This window comes from Physeter macrocephalus, chromosome 16 (assembly GCF_002837175.3).
Source record: "Physeter macrocephalus isolate SW-GA chromosome 16, ASM283717v5, whole genome shotgun sequence".
Classification (NCBI taxonomy): domain Eukaryota; kingdom Metazoa; phylum Chordata; class Mammalia; order Artiodactyla; family Physeteridae; genus Physeter; species Physeter macrocephalus.
The window spans coordinates 8,018,711-8,039,702 of record NC_041229.1 but is presented as its reverse complement, the minus strand read 5'-3'; the positions used below and the strand labels follow the sequence as shown (position 1 = coordinate 8,039,702).

At 41.0% G+C, this 20,992-nt stretch overlaps 2 protein-coding genes and 1 long non-coding RNA gene across 6 annotated transcripts; 1 reads left to right on the top strand and 2 right to left on the bottom strand.

Annotated features, from left to right (window-relative positions):
• Positions 1-554: 554 nt before the first annotated feature.
• LOC114487992 (uncharacterized) lies at positions 555-5,504 on the bottom strand. Its single transcript, XR_003683618.2, has 3 exons — positions 5,328-5,504; positions 1,555-1,648; positions 555-1,304 (listed from the first exon to the last, which is right to left on the bottom strand). It is a non-coding gene; the product is annotated as an uncharacterized lncRNA (long non-coding RNA).
• A 117-nt stretch (positions 5,505-5,621) lies between these two features.
• Positions 5,622-17,885, top strand: HYLS1 (HYLS1 centriolar and ciliogenesis associated). Of its 2 annotated transcripts, none has more exons than XM_007118077.4 (4): positions 5,622-5,750; positions 9,044-9,093; positions 14,349-14,466; positions 16,558-17,885. In XM_007118077.4, exons 3-4 carry the CDS (start codon positions 14,453-14,455, stop codon positions 17,483-17,485), a joined length of 942 nt encoding a protein of 313 aa, XP_007118139.2. In that variant the 5' UTR covers positions 5,622-5,750; positions 9,044-9,093; positions 14,349-14,452; the 3' UTR covers positions 17,486-17,885. The 2 variants fall into 2 exon arrangements, with proteins under 2 accessions (XP_007118139.2, XP_007118140.2); XM_007118078.4 differs by lacking the exon at positions 5,622-5,750 and adding an exon at positions 8,444-8,779.
• PUS3 (pseudouridine synthase 3) lies at positions 11,328-20,154 on the bottom strand. Of its 3 annotated transcripts, XM_028501195.2 has the most exons (6): positions 20,071-20,128; positions 18,624-18,749; positions 13,412-13,832; positions 12,731-13,296; positions 11,976-12,166; positions 11,328-11,859 (listed from the first exon to the last, which is right to left on the bottom strand). In XM_028501195.2, the coding sequence occupies exons 3-6, from the start codon at positions 13,784-13,786 to the stop codon at positions 11,549-11,551; spliced, it is 1,443 nt and encodes a 480-aa protein (XP_028356996.1). In that variant the 5' UTR covers positions 13,787-13,832; positions 18,624-18,749; positions 20,071-20,128; the 3' UTR covers positions 11,328-11,548. The 3 variants fall into 3 exon arrangements, with proteins under 3 accessions (XP_028356996.1, XP_028356997.1, XP_054947529.1); XM_028501196.2 differs by lacking the exon at positions 18,624-18,749 and having other exon boundaries at positions 20,071-20,154; XM_055091554.1 differs by lacking the exons at positions 18,624-18,749; positions 20,071-20,128 and adding an exon at positions 16,800-16,883.
• Positions 20,155-20,992: the final 838 nt, after the last annotated feature.

The window sequence follows — 20,992 nt, the reverse complement described above, 5'->3', positions numbered from 1 at the left end:
ACAACAAACGCTAAAGGAACTTCTCTAGGCAGAAAGGAAAAGCCCACAACTAGAAACAAGAAAATTACAAATGGGAAAGCTTACCAGTAAAGGAGAACATATAGTAAAGGCAGGAAATCAAGAGGAGAGCACAAATGCAGGACATTGGAAATGCATGTGAAATTAAGAGACCAGCAACTTCAAGCAATCTTGTATACATATAGACTCTTATATCAAAACCTCATGATAACCGCAACATTAAGGCATCAAAGGGTTTCTTTCCTCCCCAGGGTTCCCCTGTTTCTTTCTTTCAGCCCTACTCTAGGTCAACCCTTGGGCCAATTATTCTCCTAGGTATCTTACTGTCCTTCTTCATTCCAAAATTAAAATTCCTTCTCACAACCTCCTAAGGCTCTGAGAAAGCAGGGTCCTTTTCTCTCTGAGCCTCAGGTTGAAACTACTTTCTATGAAGCCACCTAAATGCTGGCTTTACTCTGCTGCTTCTCCTTGGACTGTGGGCACAGAAATTTTCCCATATTTTCCCTTCTGCACACAAAAAACTCTACTCGGTTCTAATTCTTTTATTTCTAAAAATGTAAACGTCTGTAAGAAGTACAGCAGATACAAAGAAACATGGTGTAAAGAAAACCTCATTCACCATCTGGCATGTCCTGTCTAAGACTTTCATTTATAAGAGGTGGTTCTCAGTTGGGGATGGTTTTGCCCCCACAGTTGGCATTTGGTGATATCTGGACACATTTGTGATTGTCATTATTGGGATGCTACTACATCTAAAGTGTAGAGGCCAGGGATGCTGCTACACATCCTACAATGTGCAGAACAGTCCTCCCAAACAAAAATTATCTAGCCCAGAATATCAACAGTGTTGAAGTTGAGAAACTCTGATTTACAACATCACCATATTTCATTCCATCTCAACTCATATAGCATCTGCCCCTCCCAGCTGGGGCATCTCACCGATTATTAGGAATTTCAGGACAGGAGTTTTCCTCCTGAGTGAAAGGAAGTAATTAAATGTTCTAATTTAATCCAACCACACTGAATTCCATTACACACAGAGCTTTGACAGTTGTGGCAAATAACAGCAAATATGAGACATATACCTGCTCTCAAAGAGCTTGATCTTCTTGGGAGGAAAAGAAATACACACTTGGAGAAGTAATAAGAATAAAAAGCGGGCTTCCCTGGTGGCGCAGTGGTTGAGAGTCCGCCTGCCGATGCCGGTCCGGGAAGATGCCACATGCCGCGGAGCGGCTGGGCCCGTGAGCCATGGCCGCTGAGCCTGCGCGTCCGGAGCCTGTGCTCTGCAACGGGAGAGGCCACAACAGTGAGAGGCCCGCGTACCGCAAAAAAATAAAAAAAGAAAAAAAAAGGATAAAAAGCAAGATATGAGTATCAGTGCTTAAGACATAAATAAGAATGATTGGGAATAACATCCTTGAGTTGGCCCTTAAATAGATTTAAAATGAAAGGGTTTTAGAACTGAAAGCAATTAACATAATATCTAATGTAACTCCATTTAACAGGTGAGAAGAAAAACACAGAGAAACTAACCTGTCCAAATTATGCTAGCAAATTACTGGGAAGAGAACTCTGGTCTGATTCCGCACCCTTGCTGTTTCGTTTATAACCGTTGCCTTTGTGACTGCTAAAAAAGAAGAGCGAGAAAGAGATGAGCAGAGAAGGCCCTGTATGAGCAATGGCAGAAGTGTACATCATCATCATAGTTATAATAATAATCACTGCTGACATTTGAATGCTTAGTGAGTAGACTGGTGAAGGGCTCACATTATCAAGTATCAGAAAGTAAGACTGGAAAGGAATGAGCAGCTTGGGATGAAGAGATAAGATTAAACTAAACAGAATATTAATAGTCTCAGTCTAGGTATTTTAGAAGTTAAATGAGAAATAAAGGTAAGTGCTATAGGAATTTCAAAAAGGGTCAAATTCCAATGGCTGAGGGTAATCAGGCATGGCTTGGTGGAAGGGGTAAATTGGAGATGAGCTTTCAAGAGGCATAGGATTTGAAAGGAGATAAGAGGAGAATCTAGATAAGAAAGGCATCCAAAGTTAAATAAACCAAGTGGCTTGAGGAGGATAGTGAAGAAAGACTGACTAGAATGTGAAGCTCGAGTAGAGGGGACCTGGGAAATGAGGCTGAAAAGGCAGGATGGGTCCAGATCATGCAGGGCCCCAAGAAGAATGAATTTACTCTGGCAAAGAGAGACCACTGCAGGTGCTTTAGCAGAATAACTTGATTAATGTTTTAGGACAACTCCTCTGGCAATGATGTATAGGATGGACTGAGCCAAGAGGGATAAAAGGGAAGGCAGAGAGCTATTCTTCTCGTTAACAATAGAATAAAGAATATTATAAAGACTAAAGGATACTATACAATATTTATAATGCAGTGAGTTATTATTTCATAGACACTATGCTAATGTACTTTTTCTCATTTAATTCTCACAGAAAACATACAAAGGAAGTCGAATTATCACCTTCATTTTTAAAATGAGAAAATAGAATCAAAGAGAGGCTACAAAACTTGCCCAGGTCACATATCTAGGAAGTGGAGGAGTCGGAATTTGAGCCCAGATAATATGACCCAGAGCCTACAGTCTTAGCTACTATGCCGTATCCTTCAATATTATTAAATGTGTCTGAAAGAATCCAAGAACAAAATAATAGGGCTGAACTAATGATTAGTAGTTAAAAAGGAAATGGAAGGAAGAGAGATGAGACTTTACAAGGGAACAAATGACAGAACTTAATGAGATATATGGGGATGAGAAAGAGTAAAAAATGATCATCTCTTAAGGGGTGAGAGCACGGGGAAATGATAATACCATTCACCCTTGGAAATCACAAGGATGAATCCAGAGGGGAAAGATGAGTAATATTTCAGATATGCTGCATTTGGAAAGAAGAAAAGAAATTCACGGAGAAATTCTAATATACAGATTAGATAGATTTCAGAAACTCAGGAGAGAGTAAGGATTGAAATTATAGATTTTGAAATTATCTCACATAAAATGAATAGTGGAAACAAAAAAAAACTATTAAGCTCTCCAAGGGAGGAAAAAAAGAAAAAAAAAAAGGACCAATCCTTGGGGACCAGCAACAGTTGAAAGGCAGAGGAGAGAGACAGGAGCAGAAGCAGGACGGGGTTGTCTCCCAGAGTTCAACAGATGAGAGTTTCCAGAAGAGAGCAGGCTGCCTTCTCTTTTCACTCTGTACTCTCCCGGAAGATCTCATTCTCACCTATTCCTTAAACTACCATCCACACACATGTAAATAAAAGATGAGAGGTCTACAGTTGAAGGAGTTTGAAAATGTCAACAAAGGGGTGAGGTAAGGAAAGGTATCATAAAGGAGTGATTAACTTAAACATGAGGATATAACCAGTTGAAAGCAATATTCGAATGCATAAAGATGCTGATGCATTAATTAAACTAGCTAGGCCGAATCAGGGAAAGCATCTGGAAAAGGATGCATTACTACCGAAAGGTAAGGAAACCATGTTAAACTACGTCACTTAGACACAATCAGCAAAATTCAGATTATGGGAAACTTCACAGAGCCAACAACCTGGTTCCTTCAACAAGCAAATTGCAAGGGAAAAATATGGAGGTGGAACTTGTAGAATAAGAGAAGCTTGAAAGACGTATCGACCAATCACAACGTGTGAAGTGGACTGGGTCCTGGGTTAAACAAGCACAGTAGAGAAAAAAAAAATTACGAGGCAAGTAGAAAATTAAACTGGATATTTGATGATATTAAGGAAATACATTAAATATTTTAGCTGTAATAATATTGTGGTTACGCTTTTTAAAAGTCCTTTATGTTTTTAGAAATCATACTGATATATTTATAGCTTTCAGATGCCTGCTATTTGCTTCAAAGAAACACAAGAGGAGTTATGTAGATAGTGATATGGGAGCAGCGGATTGGCCAGGAGTTAATAATTGCTGGGGCTGGCATTGAGTTCACGGAGCTTCCTTTTTTCCATATGTTTGAAATTTTCCTTAATATTTTTTTTAAAAAGATGCAGTTTGGTTTGCAGGAATAGGATTTCCTTCCATATACTGTAGTTTAGATGGCCCTGGTTAAATTTTCTTGACCTGGGTTCAGTGTATTTCAAGGAACCACGAGGATTATCAAATCAGATCTAGACAAAGCTGGAGGATGAAGTGGTCCACCAAAAAACAGGGATTGAGTTGAACACAAGATACCACTTGCAAGATGACGGAAGATAGATCCTTCAAGTTATTGATTAAAGCGTTTCAAAGATACAATTTTAACATAAAGGACAACAAGAAACTAATGGGTGTGTGTGTGTGTAAGGAGTTTGTTGAATGAGCAAAGCAGTACGTAAGAAAAATGACTCTGTCCGCTCTTGTTTCTAAGACAAATTCAATGCCACTGAAAAAGACATGCAGCTATGAGATGACCAAACCTAAACGTGGGATATTTGCTCATGAGAAAAGAATGTGTGCGCTAAAGTCGTAAAGACACTGGAAATCTAGGGGTCGGGTCATTCAAATCTTCACAAACTACTTGTCTTCTTCTCCTTTGTTTATTACTCTTCTTTCCCCCAACAAATCCGAAGTGCCTTAAAGGTAGTGCAAAGGCCCTAGGACAAAGGGGTAAGAATAAGAGGTAATATGAAGTTTGGAGGAAAAGATTACAGATTATTTTCTCCCTCTCACTGAATCCTGAATTTAATAGTGTAAATTAAATTTGTCACCTTCCTATTTGTTGTGAGGTGGGGTACAGAACGCTTTAGTTAGGCTGCAGGGCAGTGATGAGGACAATGAGTTGTGAAGACCTCTACCCTTTTTCTTTTCTAGGTCTCACCGTCAGCAACTCCCAAAGCACTAGACCTTTTCCCCCAGGTACGTAAACAAAACAAAACAAAACAAATTTAAGGGTAAGATTATGCGAAGGGAGTAGACGGGAGCATTCCAGAGGAAAACCACAAGCGAGGCCTCGTTCACCCAAGGAAGTTGGAGTGGCAGGAGCAGTTTGACAGTCACGTTGGCAAGGGTTGGAGACACAGCAATGGGTCAAATCAAAGAGGCTCGGAAACCACGGGAAGGACTCTCTGCGGATGCGCGTCCGGTCTTTATAGGGAACCTGCGCGTATCAGACTCCAGGGCGACCGTCAGGAGGCAAGAGGCGGGGCCGGGGGAAGTGGCTCCAACCACTCTGAGAACTGCCCTCCCCGATGTCTCGCAGCCCCGCAGCCGCCGGAGCAGCGAAGGGAGGAGACTGATTCCCCTGAGGTGGACGGAACATTTAGAACACCTCTCCCCAAATCCAGCTACCTCGCTGTTAACCGAGACTGGAGAGTCCTCTCCTCCCCTTCAGGAACACCTAAAAGCGACGCCGCGACGGTTCCGGGTTACGCGCTGGAGCTCGGCGGGTGGCGGCCCTAGCGAATCCAAGCCAGGAGTCCCAGGCCTCCTCCCGCCCATGGGGGAGGGCCAAGAGAAAATAGGCACCAATCGGAATGTACACTTGGAAGACGTTCACCCTCTGGGCCAATAGGAAGGAGGAGGGCGGGGCCTAGGGGGCCCTTCGCTCTTCGGGTTTAAATCTGGGCGGCCGGGCGGTTAACGGCAGCCTGGGCACGTTTGCGAGCCCTGCGCCTGCGCGAGCTGTAGAACGCTAACCGAAACCTGCGGTACTACGCTAGCGGGGCGGCGGGACTTGGTGCGGCCGGTGGCCGGTGGACGTCCGCTGGACCGGTAAGCGGGAAAAAGCTGAGCGAGATGGTGCATGGGCTCCCCAGGGCCGCCCGCCCGCCCACAGCTGTGGAGAGGTCAGGTTCTGAGTAGCGCGGCATTGGAGTTTCCCTCCCCTGGCTGCCGGTCTCTCCAGCGCGCCGTACGGAGCCTTGACGCTCCCGCCGAGCCCAGGTGTGCGGCCTGCGGAGGCACGGGTGAGCGGCGCCACGGGTGAGCGGCGCCGTGCGTGCCCCTGGCGCGTTCGACCCCTCAAGGTCACGATGTGCGCCAGCTGCCGGTCCACTGCCAGCCTGGCGCCTGCAGGGGCGAGCACCCTCGTGATCGCCGCTCTGCGAGGTGGACGGGGCCGAGGGGCCTGTGGGCGGCGGGACCGGTGCCCGCGGGGCAACCGGCTTCCCCGGAGGCCGTGAGCGTCTGAGATGATAACCACGCCCCGGGCCAGCTGGTGCAGACTCTGGTCTTTGTTGTCGTCGTGAAGGGAGAAAAGCCTTCTCCCCCTCTAGTTTCACCTTTTGTGGACTTCCGGATGTCACAGTGCGAGAAGCTCTTTCCCTAATGAGTTAGGATAGCGTGTAAAATTGAAGAATCCTATAGTCCTGCCCCAAAATGAAGAAAGAAAAACAACTTTTTTTTTCTGGTTATAAAAAGTATACAATCTCAGTATTTGTAGAAATAAATCCAAGCACTGTTAAGTACATATTTAAAAAGGAAGAAAATACTCGAGATTCCATCAGCTACAGATCAAAAAAAAAAAATCAGTGTTCATATTTGGGTTTACTTAAGAGGTATTCATTATGACTATATATTTACATGATTGGAAAATGTATTAGTTTTTATATAATTGTGTATTTTGAATATAACAAAGTATATTCATTTAAAAAACAGATTATGCCTTATTCAGTCCCTAATAGTTTAGGAATAAGTGAGTTGATCCATGCCAAATGTAGATATGCATTATCAGTTTTTAAAAATATTTATTTCTTTATTTGGCCGCGCCGGGTCTTAGTTGTGGCACGCGGGATCTTCACTGTGGCATGCGAACTCTTTGTTGCGGCCTCTGGGATCTAGTTACCCGACCAGGGCTGGAACCCAGGCCCCCTGCATTGGGTGTGCAGAGTCTTAGCCACTGAACCACCAGGGAAGTCCCTGCATTATCATTTTTAATGGGTGCATGGTATTTCTTGTTATGGCTCTACTATACCGCGTATTATTTAACCTATCCCCTAATGATGGACATTTGTTTTTCCAATTTCTTCATCAACAGAAAATAGCATGGTAGTGGTTACTTGTACATGTACATGTTTGCGTTCTAGTCCAGTCTATCTCCTTAGAATAATTTCTTGGAAACGTATTGTGGCTTAGAAATTATGGTACATTTTAAATTCTGATTCATAATGCCAAAGTGTCCTCTAGAAAAACTGTCATCTCCCCTCTGCACCCTCCCCCCACACACAGTACACAGTAAGAGTACTTATTTCTCCACACTCCAGCCAGCACTGGGTACTGAAAAGTCTTACTAATCTAGAAGGATAGCTTAATGTTTTTATTTGCATTATTAATGAGATGAAACATCTTTTTCTATATTTATTAGTCATTATTTCTGAAGTAAATCATCTGTCTTTTCCCTATTCTGCTGGTGTTTGTACCTTTTACTAGCTTTCTAACAGGAATTTGAATTAGTGATTTTGAACCTGTTACAGTATTTCCACTAGTTTGTTGTCTCTTTGGATTATGGTTGTCTTTTTTAGGGTGTTTTGTTTTATTTTGTTCTAATACTTTTGTTCTTGAAGCTGCATGCTTTCCTTCTGAGAGGTAGAGAAATTTGTTCTAAATCTGCAGTAGCCTCCCAGCAAAGTTTAGAATCTAACTAGTGATCCAGACCCGCTATTCCAATTTAAAATCCTTCCTTCCACCCTCAAAATCCTTTCACTTGCAAGTAGGTAAACATGGGACACTGAATTGCTTAAGATTTTGACCAGAAGGTACTGTTGGGTATTTTGGTCAATATCATCTGTATTTATCTACAAAATACAAGCTGTGCTAGCTTCTATGTGAAAGTTTCCCTCTAAGTAAGGAGAAAGGATTATCAGGTCTTTATATTAAAAAGAAAGAGAAAAAACTGACACCTACTTGTGGACCTTATTAAATTTTATATTTTATTATTTGCAAACATCTGTCTTCTTCATACATTCGAGAAAGAAAAAGTGTGCAATAATTTAACTGCAAAGAAAACATGTTAATCATAGTATAGTATACTACACATGCCATAAAATAAAAATCTCTTTGGGCTTTAGTATTGGAATTCTTCCAGCCCATTCCAGCCCAGAGTCCTGTTCCATTTCTGTCCCTACTTTCCTCTGTTCTGTGTTTATCTTTCTAGTAGGTAGTTTTGTATTGCATGAACATTGAAATGAATGGTGTAATACTTCTCACAAAGCACCATTTTATTTATATTATAATATATATACTTATATATTACATGTTATATATATTACGTATGTAATATATATAAAAACATATATATATAAAATCTCATTTAAACTTCACAACCTGTTGAAATAATTCCTTCCATCTTTCCAGTGAAGAAAGAAAAAGCTAAGCCCTACCTTACTCCTCACATTCATTTAGTCCCTACCATCAGTCTGACTGGAATTTATACAACATGTTATACAATACAGATAAATGAAGTAATTCTTCAAAGTTATATTTTGGGACTTCTGATTTGCTTTATCTGTGATGATTGTCCTGAGTTTTTCTGTGGTAACTACCAAAAGTAATGTCATTAGATCCTTATTCTTCTAGATTTGATAATATAACCCAGTTAACCTTGAAGGAATTTCACTTAAGATCAAAGACCCTGGACTTCCCTGGTGGCGCAGTGGTTAAGGACATGGGTTCGATCCCTGGTCCAGGAAGATCCTGCATGCCACGGAGCAACTAAGCCCATGTGCCACTACTGAGCCCGCGAGCCACAGCTACTGAGCCCGCACATCTAGAGCCCGTGCTCCGCAACAAGAGAAGCCACCACAGTAAGAAGCATATGCACTACAACGAAGAGCAGCCCCCACTTGCTGCAGCTAGAGAAAGCCTGCATGCAGCAACGAAGACCCAGTGCAGCCAAAAATAAATAAATAAATTTATTTTAAAAAAAGATCAAAGACCCTGATCCTCTCTTTTGCTTCTATAGAATCTGCTAAGCATGGCTTTTTAGTTAGTGCTTTTTGTCCCATGTATCATTTCTTTATAGTTGATTTTTTTTTTTGAGTGATTCCCTAAACTCTGTTCTTTTCTAGGTTTTTCTTTGACTTGAAAACTAATGCCAGTGAAAGTACATTGAAATAAGGTAGGAACCTGAAAAAAATAAAATGCTTTGGTTTGTCTTTACATGTTTAAGTGGGGATATTTTGCTATGCTCAGTGATTACGCTATCTTTACATCAAAATTAAAGGAGAAAGTCATATTTTAAGGACATTTAGGGTATTATGAAATGTTGGCAGATCAAGTCCCCAAAACTGATGACATGATTCAAACTCCAGAACACTTGGATTGTACAATTGGCAATTTAGAAAAAAACTTTATCCAGCTATTTCCCCATCTCTAAAATGGGGCTCTTTTCTGGTTCCTACTCTGCTAGAATGTAAAAGCTATTGTGTCTTCTTGCTCTTCAAAACTACAGGGTCACTTCACTTCCTTATACTATTTTATTTCCTAAACTTGGAACTCTTTCAGTGAAGTCTTCTTTCTGTGGCCCATCCACTAGTGAGCATCAGTGTACTATTTCTATCTTAGTATTGTTTCTAATTGTCCCATCTACTATTATATTTTACCTAGCAGCTTGAGGGTATAAATCCTATTTGTATACCTGGAATTTTGAATATAGGTAGGAACAAACTAATTATTTGTTGGCAGGTAAATAAAACTTTGGATCTCATATAGCATATAGTATTATATCATAAATGTGGACTAGCAATACACTCTGCTGTGATGAAAATTGTTACTATTGAGGCAGAAGGTCTGAGTTCATTCACTTGAATGTTTATTGTTTTAATTGCTGTAAAGGATAATGTTTTATTTATATATTTTTGCGGTACGCAGGCCTCTCAATGTTGTGGCCTCTCCCTGTTGTGGCCTCTCCCGTTGCGGAGCACAGTCTCCAGACGCGCAGGCTCAGTGGCCATGGCTCACGGGCCCAGCCGCCCCGCGGCATGTGGGATCCTCCCAGACTGGGGCAAGAACCCGTGTCCCCTGCATCGGCAGACAGACTCCCAACCACTGCGCCACCAGGGAAGCCCGGATAATGTATTATTTAAGAGAACTTTAAACTCTTCTGAATGAATAGTGGTGTTTATAAGTCATATTTTGAGGGTTACTTATCAACTTTGAGAACAAGCAAAGCCCTACCTCATTTTCCTGTCCTAGTGTGTGTCTCCAGAATGTGCTTAAATCTGAAATGTAGGAGTTATCCTGAAAGGTCCCTGCTTTGAACCTCACACTCACTCAACCACAAAGTCCTGTTGCTTCTCCTTTCTTAATCTCAAATTCACCCACTTGTGTCCGTTCCCCTTTCTGCAAATCTAGTCTAGGCCGTCATCATCTATTTCCTTGATTGCTCCAACAGCCTCTTAATTGGTCCCAGTCTTGCCCTCTTGCAGTGCACAGTAAACCCAGAGCAATATTTTTCCTACACAATTCTGGCTCTTAATTTTTTTTTTTCCAGTGGCCTCTCAAGATAAAATTTAAGCTTTTTTAGGAAGGCCTACAAGGCTCTAAAACATGACCCTTGCTTACCTTTCCTAACTGTGCTATTATCACTCTGAAGCCGTACTACTGTATTTACAGTTACCTGAATGCAAATCTGTAACCTTTAACCTTTTATACAGCTGCATCTTCTGCCTTAAACACAATTAAAGCTCTGCTACTTTATCCCCATTTTAATTGAATCCCACTTGTTCTGCAAGATTTAGCTTGCATGTCTCCTCTTTATAAGAGCTTTCCTTAAACCACTAGGCCAGGGATTGGTAAACCGCATGGCCTGTTTTTATATGGCCCGTGGGCTAAGAGTTTTTTCTGCACGTGTAAAATGTTAAAAAAAAAAAAAAAAGGACTATGCAACAGAGACAGTTTGTGGCTAACACAGCACTAGACTGATAAGCTTCATAAGAGATGCTGTGCCTTACCCACTTGGGTTATTTTCAGGTATCTTGCCTGGCACTAAACCAGTTAATCAAATATATAACTTACTAAATTTTGTATTTTTAATTTTTGACAGTTGGGCAAAGCTCTTTATGAGAATTCAGATGAGTAGTAAATGTCTCATTTGCTTTTAAAAGACAGCACAGGGCTTCCCTGGTGGCGCAGTGGTTGAGAGTCCGCCTGCCGACGCAGGGGACACGGGTTCGTGCCCCGGTCGGGAAGATCCCACATGCCGCGGAGCGGCTGGGCCCGTGAGCCATGGCCGCTGAGCCTGCGCGTCCAGAGCCTGTGCTCCGCAATGGGAGAGGCCATAACAGTGAGAGGCCCGCGTACCACAAAAAAAAAAAAAAAAAAAAAAAAAAAAAAAAAGGACAGCACAACAAATCAGACACTTGCAGGATCTGGCTTTAATGAATTTGAACACAAGGCACAGGTTTCCAGGTGTATATAAATATATGTCCATTTTAAAATTACTTTTTGCTTCTTCCATCTCTAATTCTCTTGGACAGAATGAAAGAATGTTTAAATTCTTTCTTATTCAAGGAAGAACTTCTTTAGCCTACTGGTTTTTTGTTGCCTCCTAGATCTTGGTGAGTTCTCTATGGTTAAATGATGCTTTTAATTTCTGTATCAACACAAACTCTCTTTGTTGGTTTCTCCAAAATAGTATTTTCTTCTTCTTGTGTGTCATTACAGTCCCTTTTGGCTTTTGTTTCTTCGTCATGGAATAAATGTGGGTGCTCAATGCGTCCCCTACGTACAAAATGCTGGATCCGGGATTCTAATCCTTGGCATTTAGGACGATCCATTAGGGGCTTATAAGTGCGCATTTTCACTCCTTCTAGAAAGGCACTGGTCTGCTTTATGACAGAGGGCTTAATATTTCTCCATTCTATCACTCCATCCATCTTTGGTCCTATAATGTATACAATCAAGCATTACATGGATACTTTACCACAATAGAATCACCTCCAAACTTTATGTGAATCTCCCTCCCCCATAACCCTGTATAACTTTGGTTCCCTGTCATACCTGTCCTACAGGGTACCGCAACAGAGTCGAGTCCTTGTAGCATACTATACAACATCTGAGTTTTAACAGCATGATTAGCCCATAGTTGCTGAAGGTGGGTAACATTGAACTCCTGAACTTCCCGGTCATAGATCCACTTAATATTTTCAAACTTACAGTCATACAAGACTAAAGGAAATTCTACAGCCATACTAGAGAGAAAGAGAGAAGAAACAGAGTATGAGAATACACAGCAGCCATCCAACAATTCTTAAAAAACAGGATTAATTGGGTTTAAAGGAGGGGGAAAACTTTGTCAGTATTGAGTATCTAATAGTTAAGAAAATAAAACACCATCCCTAACCTTGAACAACTTAATAATTAAAAAAAGAAAAAGGCAGCAAACCATGGATCAACTAGTTAGGCTTGGTCTACATTAAATTTCAGTGGTAACAAGTCACCTAGAAGTGAGCTGACTCAGCCCCACCATAATGCTATAAAATTATTTAAGGGGCCTGGTCCAAACATCAGTTTCTTACTAAAGGGATAGAATAGTAACAGAAGAAAATTAAAAGATACCACTCCCTGCTACATGTTCATAACATTCTACAAGTTAAGAGTAAAAGCTTCATGAAGGCAGAATCAGAGACTTAGTTATTTAGACAATGGTGGGGAGAGGAAGAATATTTTAAAATATATTCTTACATATCTCAGGGCAATAGCTGTTTTATTTTGGGGGTCTGGGTGTTTCCTTGTTTCATTTTTTAAAAACTTACCTGTATTGAGGCTTCTGGGGATTTTTCTCTATGTTCAGCAGCTCATCAATAACCTCTGGCTTCTCCATTCCTTGGCCAATCAGAAAAAGGATAGCCATCATACAGCGGACTTGATGGTAAAGGAATGCCTGGCCAATCACTTCAAACTGACATAACTGAAAGGGTTCTTGCCATCTCTCCTCAGCCAGGCTCTGGCCTACTAGCTGCACTTGAGCAGACAGAATAGTCCTCTGAAAATTAATCACCCCGTTGGCTACATCCATTTTACATAAGTTCCTAAAATCATGTGTGCCAACGTACTTCTGAGCTGCATAGTTCATGGTTACAATGTCTAAGTCAGCACAAGGGAAGAAATAGCGGTAGGTCCTCTCAAGACAGCTGAACCTAGCGCTGAAGCTAGGTTCTACGGGAGCCCAGGCCAGTATGCGGATGTCTGGAGGGAGCACCCGATTGAGAATGTGGGTGTAACGGATCTCTATAGCCGCATCGTTGACTTCATCTTTTAAATTAAAATCCTCTGAGTCCCTGCCCTTTGGAAAGTGAGAACGTAGGTCAAGAGAAATCACCTGTGGAATTAGAGATAGATTGTTTTACAGATACAAATAATATGAATCTTCAGTATGTACACCTAGAATATATTGGTATTTCTCGCTTTGTGGAACAGTACACAATGGCCCTTACCTGTCCAAAGGCACTAACTCCTTTGTCTGTTCGCCCACACCGGTGATAGTTGGATGTCTGTCTGTTTTCTACTAGTCGAGTCTTGGTTAGAGCCTCAAACAGTTTCTCTTCTATTGTATTGTTTGTGTTTTCCTGACTGGCAAAGCCCTGATATCCCCAGCCCAGATAGGCTATCTTTAGGGCTACGTGTCTTCGACCGTGAGCGCTGAAATCAAATGCACGCTTAGCTTTCACAGCTCCTGAAGAATTTTGTCTAACGTTTGAGTCCTTGTTGTTGGCCTGTTCTTTTTTAAGTCTCTGTACCTCCTGCTCCAGTTCTTGCACTCTTTTTAGGAGTTTCTCAGTCTGGATTCTTTCTATGTCATTTTCAGCCATGGTAAGACAACCTCAGGAATAAACAAATCATAGAGATCCACCCTATCTGAAAAGAGAGTAAAGAGGTACAATTTTAGTGCTGATTGCTTTGGTGATGTCAATATCATTCCATTATGTTCAAATAGTATCTAAGATTTAATTTGATGCCTAAAGGATATGGACTTTTGATTCTGCCCAGGGATACAAGCATTAGCTTTGTTATGGGTTGATCATCCAGCTATTATTCTTTTCCATCCTGTCTGGCCAGTTCACAGTGGAAAGGGAAAGTAGCATGAAAAAAATATTCAGCTAGCATTGTTAAGAGTAGTCAGAATTTACGGAATATGTAGATTTCATTTCTCTCTTCTTCATGAGCTGAGATGACTGAGGACGGATGTTATTGATATTTTTTTCCCTAAAACATTTCCTTTTGACTTCTCATTATATTTGTTTCATCTTTCCAATCATAAGATCTGTTTATATGCAATATTTATGTCTACTCCCAAGTTTCTAGTGCTTTCCAATATTTCAGGTAAAATTAGTGGCTTGTATGTTCTATCTAATACTCAGTTCCGTCTTAAAGGTGGTACAGTAAGAGCTGGCTTGATGGAAGAAAATTGTCAGTGATTGTACTTCATATTGGAAGTAGAATCTGGAGTCAAGATTTTCCTACTTTAAGCAGTTTTGATGGCAGAAAGAAGGTAATTAAGCATCAAGATCTTTAAGTCAAATTTAATGCATGTCCTGATAAAAGATTTCTGTACCTCTAGCAGTTAAAAGTCACTCTAGATAATATAATTAGATATCAGTGTTGAAATTTCTGGCATATTACAATAATCTGAGGACAACTGTACTATATCTATAATACTGGGACAGTACTAGACAACCTTTGACTGATGGTTACTTTAGTTAAAGAATATCTCCACATGTGTTCTAAGGCTGACTAGGTTATCTAAGTCTAGGTAGCTCATTTAGTTTTTTGCTTTTTTGAGTTTCTGTATCTATGATAGATGAAAAGTTTAAATGTAAAAAATGAAACTATAAAAGTACTAGAAGAAAACATGAGATAACTTTCTTATAATCTTGTTGAAGTAGGAAAGGCATTTATAAGTAAGGCACTGTAGAAACCCAGAAACTGTAGAAAACCAAAAAAATGTGACTACCTAAAAATATGTTTCTACCAGCAGAAAGTCAGAAGGTAAATAACAAACTGGCAAGAAAAATGTAAAGATGGTATGTATTCCATGAATATATAAATCAGTTTTAATATAAAGATCAACAAGAAAAAAATCCAACAACCTGAGAGGTAAATGGATAAAAAGCATTTCATACAAAAGGGAAAAAAAGCTTGTAAATGTATGAAAAGATGCTCAAATTTACTCAATTTAAATAAATGTCAATATATATGAGAAGTATTTTCTTTACCAAACTGACGGCAAAGAGGAGAGGGTTTGATAGTATACCACCTTGGAGACAGGAAGGAGAAACAAGATCTGGAATACATACTCAGTACAACTTCTTTAGAGGGCATCTAGCAACAGCTATCAAAATTGAGCACATACATACCTTTTGACCCATATGCTTGCACAAGTATGCAAAAACTTACAAGATATTTGTTGTAACATTTGTTTTTAAGAACAAAAGACTAAGCCTAAAATCAGTCAGGGACAGGATGAATAAATTATGGTACATCCATACACTGGAATTCCATGTACCTTTAAACAAAATGAAGTATGTCTACATGTACTAAAACAGCTGGATCACCAAGACTATCTTTAAGGTTCAGAAGAGTTGTATAATATGTTACTTTAGGGTATAAAAGTGCATATGAATATGGAAAATTACTGGAGAAATTATAGGAAGTTGCCTTTGAGAGTGAAACTTGGTTTGGGTGGTGTGAGGTGGGGAGTCCTTGCTTTAAACTACATGTATATGTATTAGTTTTTCAGCTTAGGAAGAAAAATAGTAGAGACACAGGAAATAGTGGGCAGTAGATACTTATTCTAGATCCATTCAGGAAATTGGCATTGGGTATTTGGTTGGTTTGGGTACTAAAAGTTAATTCAGTGACAGGCTGTTGGGATGAACATAGTTAGCTTGGCAGCTGAAGGTGTGTTGTTTCTTAAGCATAAGGAGTGTATGCATTTATATTACTGCTTTTGTGATGGTTTTTTGAATTAAATCACTCTCATGTTTAAAAGCAAGGACTCTGAATCCAGACTGCCTGAGTTAGAATTCCAGCTCCACCACTTACTAGCTGTGTAACCTTGGGCTATTTGATCTCTCAATGTTTCATGTTACTCATCTGTGAAAAGGGGATACTAAGAGTACCTATCCCACAGTTGTGAGGATTACGCGAATTTAATAAATGTGAAGCACGAAAAACAGTGCTGGATACATAAAGTGTCCCTCTAAGTACAAGTTACATAATGTACATTAAGTATTGTGCCCCATATCATTAGTCTCTTGAGCTTTTTTCATGCCTGAACTCACTTATCCTAGGAGCTACTAAAGATGGCAAGACTACCAGGCAGTAAAAGTGGGAGTGAATAAGAAGACAGCGGAAATGAAAGCGGTTAATAAACTCTCGAGTTGAGTTAATGCCCCTCCAAAGTGCTCCCATACTGCCCGTACTAATCTGTATTTTACTATATACTTAACTGTTCTACTTATGACTGCCTTAGCCATTCTTTCTCCATTTCACTGCTATAAAATAGTACACAAGAAGGGAATGAACGATTTTTGAGCTGGAAATTTATTACTGGAAAACTGATCGGTGTTTTCTCTTGCAGAAGGTCCTACAGTGTAGGGGAAGCAGTGGAGGAACTTGTGGGACCTGATGGACAAAAATGGGCCAATATGGATCCAGAAGAACGAATGTTAGCAGCTGCTACAGCTTTTACCCATATCTCTGCAGGGCAGGGTGAGGGAGATGTCAGGAGAGCAGCCCAGTCCATCCCATATGATCCGTACAGTAAAGCCTCAGTAACCCCAGGAAAGCGACCTGCTCTTCCTGTGCAATTGCATTACCCACATATAGAAAGCAATGCCTCTTCAGAAGCAGTCTCAGAGGCCTCCCAAAGACTCCGAAAGCCCGTGATGAAGAGAAAGGTGCTGCGTCGAAAGCCAGGTGGGGAAGTATTAGTGACGGATGAGTCCATCATCAGTGAATCAGAGTCTGGTACAGAAAGCGACATGGATGTCTGGGACTTAAGACAAAGGCTGATGAATCTGCAGTTCCAGGATGACAGGGAATCTCCAGTTGATATTTCACAAAAATTTAGTCTACCACGTGAATACCAAGGAATTTCTCAAGATCAGCTCATCTGCTGTCTACGAAGAGAAGAAATGGGCCCTCCAGCTTATGAACAAGACCTGATCGTTGCCAGCCGACCCAAGTCCTTTATTCTCCCAAGGCTGGACCAGTTGAGCCGAAACCGGGGCAAGGTAGACCGGGTAGCCCGCTATTTTGAGTATAAACGAGACTGGGACTCCATGCGGTTACCTGGTGAAGATCATAGGAAGGAATTACGCTGGGGTGTCCGAGAGCAGATGCTTTGTCGTGCAGAACACCAATCCAAGCCTCAGCACATATATGTTCCAAACAATTACCTGGTACCAACTGAGAAGAAACGATCTGCCCTTCGTTGGGGTGTTCGTTGTGACCTTGCAAATGGTGTGATGCCCAAGAAGCTTCCCTTCCCTCTTTCTTCTTCTTAAGTCTTTTTTTTTTAACCTGTCTCTCCTTTCACAGCATTGTTTGGGATAACCTGGTTCTTAACCTCTCTCCTTTTACTTAAATAGAAACAACTAACTCAAAAGATCATGGAACACAGAGTAAAGACTTCACCCATCACTGGTCTTTCCTAGGTGTATGTCACATTGGTATCGTAAAGCACTTAACTTCCAAATTACCACTCATATCTAGCAATTGCAAGAGGAAACATTCCAGAAAAAGAAAAACAGACCTGGTCTTTCTGTTTTGTCAGACTAGTAAGCAAAGCCAGCACTATTTCTGTTTTATAAACTTGTTACCTTTGGCCAGTGTGAGTTGCTGTTTTTATGAGTGTGTGTTTAAAGTTGCTGGGCAGTAAGCTTATCTATTAAAGAATTTTGGAAATTTGTGAATTTGATCTTATTTTTACTTAAATACTTCCCAAAGATGATCTCAAACCTAGGTTATGGGGCTTCCCTGGTGGCGCAGTGGTTGAGAGTCCGCCTGCCGCTGCAGGGGACACGGGTTCGTGCCCCGGTTCGGGAAGATCCCACATGCCGCGGAGCAGTGAAGCCCGTGAGCCATGGCCGCTGAGCCTGCGCGTCCGGAGCATGTGCTCCGCAACGGGAGAGGCCACAACAGTGTGAGGCCCGCGTACCGCAAAAACAAAAAACAAAAAAAAACCTAGGTTATGATTCTGCTTCCAATCATACTCCCCATCATACTCTCACTACCTAAATAATGAGAGCCAAGGGGAATGAACAAAAGCCTGCCCTTTACACACAATCCTAAAGGAGGAAAGGTAACGGCGTAGATAACCTTTGTTCCTAAAGGAATATAGTAAATCCAGCTAATTTTTAATAGATGCTCAATAACAGCACTGTGTGACATGCAAGATTCTAACCCAAGTTTTGTTTCAGAATTATTTCAGCATATATTGCCCTCCATTTGTTACTAATAGAATGCCACAGTTTTTCTAATTTGCCACTAAGATTTTCTTATGAAATTATGCCTGTCACTTGAAGGCTATTCCCACTCTGCAACAGAACTTCAAACTCCTAGCAGCTGGAACCAGATGGAGAGATAATAACCACAATTAATCTGGTCTATTAGGGTACATACCAAATCACTAATTTAGCTCACCTGAACTTGGATCTATTTGTTCCTGATGCTTCTGGTCCAAAAACACCTAAAATCTGGAGGTTGTCAGTTTTAGCATTTAAGCCAGAAGAGTGACAGAAATAGCTTGCTTGTTCTAGGAAAAAACAGCTGTGTAACAAAAATGAATGACCTTGACCATTACTATCTGCTAAAATACATTTTCTCCGTAATATTTAAGCGACATCATTCATTCATTCACTCACCCAGTTCCATTGTTAGGCATTCATCAGGGAAAGTAAGAATCAGTGACTCAAAGATGTATGTAGGATACATTCACTGCAAATACGTAAAAACTGCAAACTACCCAACAACAGTGAAGTAATTAAACGTTAGACTATTAGTTACTGGAAATCTATGGTAAGCTAATAGAAAAATGCAAATTAGGTCAAACAAGTTGCAGACTGTACCGTACAATCTCAGTCATACTGCACACGCAAGGCTCAAGGAAAGATCAACACGCCTAACTCTCGGCGGTGGGATTAAAGGTGGTTTTTATTTAAACCTCTCTTTTTTAAAAGTTAAAAGCCACATGGCACTTTTTACATACAAATTACAGCAAAACAATGATTTACATCTTCATATATCAAAGCCCAATATTACCGGATCAAAAAGCCCGAAGTGATTATCTAGTTCAACCCCTTATATAACCGAAAAACTAATCCAAAGGGGTTAAGCGAGTAATAAGATATTTTGGGGAAAAGAGGACTCCTGACGGGTGAAGCACAGTGGTTCCCAAACAGCCATGTAATAACTGGAGGGGGGCGACCAAATTACCACAAAGGAATTTCGTGCGTGCGCTAAGCATTGACTGTAAACATTAAAACAGCCGTCGCTAGGCTTTCGATGTATTTTTTGAAGTTAAAAAGGTTTAGTCTCGAAAATATTAGTAACCAGTGGAAGTAGTAGAAAGAGCATTCCCCATGATAAACTTTTAAACCAAAGAAGGAAGCAGGGGTAACAGCCAAAGGATTAGGAAACACGCACTGTGATCACTAATACTGGAAAGTAATCCCCCAAACAATTTGAAAACCGTTGCCACGCTTGCGCACCCCACATACTACTGGGATCCCGACCTCATATTTTATGAGCAAATATTTTATGCTCATAAAATATTTCGTTTTTATGAGCAAACAAAATTCTAACTGAGGCAGAAGAGATTACACTCCGCAGTCCCAGGGCCCTCAAGGAATCGAATTAAAGAAGCTCCTACTGCTGCACGTTTCTGACAAGTGCTCCAAGAAGCACCAGACACAAAAACACGGTCTTTAGCGAGTTCCCATTTCCATGCTCTAAGGAGCGGTTTCCTGAAAAGATCAAGGTATGGGAACAGGAGCTTAGAGGGAAAGAGAAACTTCCATCTGTTTGTCCATCTGTCCGTTCCCCTTTGAAGAACCCAGAAAATAACCCACCCCAAAACCCCCACATTTACCTTCCGGTCGTCGGCCACGCAGCTTTTCTCGAGACAGGAAGCTGTCCCTTTGCGTCTTCTACGCGCGCGTCCGGGGCCTCATGGGAAATGTAGTCCATCTTCATGGGAAATGTAGTTCTAAGAGCCGGGAGTGCAGTCTTGACGCTGAAATCTGCCTAATGTTTTCTAATCTAGTCACCATTTGTCCACCTCCAACAAGGCAGAATCTGGGTCCTGCGGTAGGACAAGAATAAAAGGATAATTTCTAGTGCGCTAAGATAATAGAAAACTAAAATTAAAGAACTTGATCTGATTTTATTCGTACTTAAATTAGTAGAAAGTTATCATTGAGAGTCAAAAACATTTACAGTTAGAATCCACATGGAAAGGCTGAAAAGGAATGTGATAATTTCAAAACAGACGACTGAGGTGTCCGCAAGTGACAGAACAGGGATGGGGAGTCGTGCTTCAGCACCACGGAGAGATCATAACTAGGTTTTGTTTGCGCGTTTTTCTAGAGATGCTGATCGAAACCGCAAGATTCCAGTTAGAAAACTGGTGCGGGGGGGATCTGGTTCTTTTGTCCAAATTTAGCAGTCATTAGTGCACAGAATCTATCCCGGATTATGCAGGTGAAGGTAGGAGGTGAAGGTTGTACCGAAAGGGAAACCGTTTTCTCCGGATTGCTTTACCAAGAGGCGCGTATTAGAATTAAAATGAAAATAAGCCAGTATGTGGAAACATCACAGATATCTAGTAACAGGGACGGTAGTTAGAGCTTGAACAACTTTACTTCCTCTCTGCATCTTTCGCATTCGAATTCATTTGTCAGATGAAACTCACCAATTCTGACTCTCCACTTTCCTATGCCATTCACTAGCCTTTCTGACATCTTGCAACTAGAAGCGGAAATTTCGGGGGGACGCGGGCACGAGAGCTTGAA